At 35.2% G+C, this 3,106-nt stretch overlaps 1 protein-coding gene across 2 annotated transcripts in view; it reads left to right on the top strand.

Annotated features, from left to right (window-relative positions):
* Window positions 1–3,106, top strand: part of DNAJC27 (DnaJ (Hsp40) homolog, subfamily C, member 27) — a 35,431-nt gene that overhangs the window by 12,022 nt on the left and 20,303 nt on the right. For both annotated transcript variants that reach the window (XM_012652438.1, XM_012652439.1), the window contains exon 2: window positions 1,515–1,597. In XM_012652438.1, coding sequence (XP_012507892.1) covers window positions 1,515–1,597 — 83 coding nt within the window. The remainder of the gene's footprint in view (window positions 1–1,514; window positions 1,598–3,106) is intronic.

Below are 3,106 nucleotides of genomic sequence, written 5' to 3'. Positions count from 1 at the left end.
GTTCACAATGAGCTTATTAAATACTTTTAAAATTAACCATGCTGTCTAATTAATTTAGATTGAGGCTCATCAGGTAAGGATTTGAACAAAATAAACTGCATTACCAGCACTTCAAATAAATTATAAGTTTCATGAGTTCTAAGAATTGCTATTAATATATAAGTCCTTTAAAATTGGTTTTTCATTACCATTCAAAATCAGAAAGAGTCCAAGCTTCTCTTAAACTGATTGATGCTTACATATGTTTATTCTGTTATTATCAAACACCTGCTATATGAAAGACACTGAGCTGTTAATAGTTGCTGCAGAAGCTATAACGCAGTAAAATATTGATGCATGCCTCAAGTAGTTTATTGTCTAGCTGAAGAGATAAGGTAAATATACACATGTGAAAAGATAACTGACAATACCAGGCAGTATATGACTGATGGAAAATACATAGTTTGGTGTGTGCGTGTACAGGTGTAGTATATGTAATAGTATACATGTAAAGTGCTAGAGGAGTTCAGATGCATAGCATACACACATGGAGGAGTTTAAATGCAGGCAAGATCACTTATAACCTGGGTGCTCAGAATTTCATCTGGGCCTTAAAGATAAATAATATTTGGAAAGGAGAGAGAAAGCTCATTACAAATAGAGGGAAAAGAAATAACAAAAGTCAGGAAGTTGGGTCCTGGGAGTTTTGTAGAAATGGAAAATTTATGCAGAAGAGTGTAGACAAAAAAGACAGATGAGGGCCATATTTTGGAGGACCTTAAAGGGCAAAGGAATTTGGATTTCAAACTCTTGGCAAAGAGAAGCTGCTGAAGATTTTTGAGTTAGGGAAGTGAAATAATGATGTGCAGTGTTGATTGAAGTTGGGAGGGGAAGGAGACAGAAAGACCAATCAAGAATTTCCTGTAGTTGTCTAGGAGTAGACGATGAGGACCTAAACCAAAGTGTTATCAATGGAAATTGGAATGAAAGGAAAAATGGAAAAAAACATTCAAAAGAAGATTTAGAAAGGACCAGAGTCAAATATGACTTCAATAATTTGTTCCTTTGTGATTGGGAAAATGGTAGTATTATTAACAGAACTAGGGTGTCAGCAGGGTGAGTTGCTTTCTTGTTCATATTTGGACATGTTGAATTGGAGGTAACAGCAGGACATCTAAGTAGAAAGTAGTCTAATAGTTATTTGGAGATTTGGGTCTGGTCTTGGGAGTGAGGTCAAGGTTAGACAGATATTTTGGTGGTATCATCGAAAGTGTAAGAATAGAAGAAGTCTTCAGAAGCAAAGAGCACAGTATTGTGAACTAAACTGAAAATATATCTACATTCAGTAATAAGGGAAGAATTTTAAAATAATTTTTCTTTAAAATCTTTTAGCCTTTGTTTTAGTTATTTGATAGTTTTGGCTTTTCAAATGCTTTTTCATAGTGGTGAATCAAGAAACCATAATGAAGAAATATACTAATTTTGTATATGTTCCCAATGTGTATTTACTAAATACCTGTATTTTACCTTTTTAGAGCTGTATTATAAAGCGATACTGCGAGAAGAGATTTGTGTCTAAATACCTGGCAACAATTGGAATTGACTATGGAGTCACAAAGTGAGTATATTGTTTCCCTGGGCTTGTAAATTACACAGAAATTCAGAACTCTTTCTAAAATGACCTATATTTGCATCAATGCACTTATGCAGGTAATCTTGAAATAGAGACTTTGAAGATAAATTGGGAAAGATAGGATTAAGAGACCCTTACAAGTATGTAGTGATCATATCATTCCTTCATTCAGCCCATGTGTTGAGCACATTCCATTCACCAGGCCTTGTGTTAGGCGTGGAGTCTACAAGGATGAATATGTCAACACAAAGCCTAACTGGCATACGTAGGTTTTCAGGAAACATGTTTCTGTATAAGTAGGTCTTACCAGCAGGTATGTTTTTAGAGCATTTTGAAATATTCTCTCTAAAAAGTCTAAATATGTGGAAAATTTTCTATCAGAGAACTTCCCTTATTGGTTTATGATCTTTATAGCCTATTGGAATCCAGCAAAAATGATCTGGGAAGAGTAAAGTTGGGTCTAATTGGGGATTTATGTGGAGGTGAATCAAGAGTGGATGAAGCTTGGGAGCTAGGATTCAATTAGCAGGAAATAACCATAGAGTAGAATTGGGATAGACAGCCCGCTTCCTAAACATGGAATTTCAGGGGCTTGCTCTTCTCTTATTACACACTTTACTCTCCATCCATGGTGAACTGCTGCCCTCATACTTTCCTGTCTCAGTGCCATTATTCATTCTGTCCAGTTGGAATGTGCCTTCCCCTCATCTCTCCACCTGCCAAGCTCTTCAAGGTCTAAAATCCTACTGTTCCCATAAGGCCTTCTGAACACCCCCTCTATTGGTCAGGACTCTTCAGTTGCAAATGACAGAAATGATAAAGTTCTTGATGCTATCTATGGTACTTATCATAAATTGCTTTCAGTATAATTATTATTTGTATATGTTTAATGTCTCCTACTAGATTATAAACTCCCTATTAGTATAAAGTTTCTCCAAGTGCTTGGCATAGTGCTTATGTCTAGTAGATACTCAACACATATGTATCGTTAGGTAAGATAGATACATCTAGAGAGCAAGTTTGCCAGGTTAGAATATAAGGGTAATATTCAGGAAGGTAGACCAAAGTGGGGGGGTATATCTAGCAGAATGTCAATTATGTGAAGAGCAGAGTCAAGTTCAGGTGTGTCTTTCATGACCGTAATCAAAGGGGCTCAAGTATGTGGTAAAGTAAAAAAACTCAAGTAAGAGTTCTATGTAATACTATTATAGCACCATTTTTCAACTGGTATTTCTACAAGTTTTCTTTGAAGAATGAAAATTGTAGCTCTTGGCAATGAAATACATGAAGCTCTTTGTTTGAAATCTACATTTCTTTCTTTCTAGTTTTCCTTTTCTCTTTCCTACTTCAAGTCACAGAATTTCAACAATGTTGTGGTAGGATATTCTCTTTAAGGTGGTTTTGTTTTGAATTCATATAAGTAGCTAGTTTATTTACTAAGAAATAAGAATTAACATATTATGCCATAGGACTGTGGTTTATTCAACAGAATAT

The sequence above is a fragment of the Propithecus coquereli genome, unplaced genomic scaffold, assembly GCF_000956105.1.
Source record: "Propithecus coquereli isolate 6110/MARCELLA unplaced genomic scaffold, Pcoq_1.0 Scaffold39, whole genome shotgun sequence".
Lineage (NCBI taxonomy): Eukaryota > Metazoa > Chordata > Mammalia > Primates > Indriidae > Propithecus > Propithecus coquereli.
Note: the sequence above shows the minus strand (reverse complement) of the source record. Positions and strands in the feature narration are given on the sequence as shown.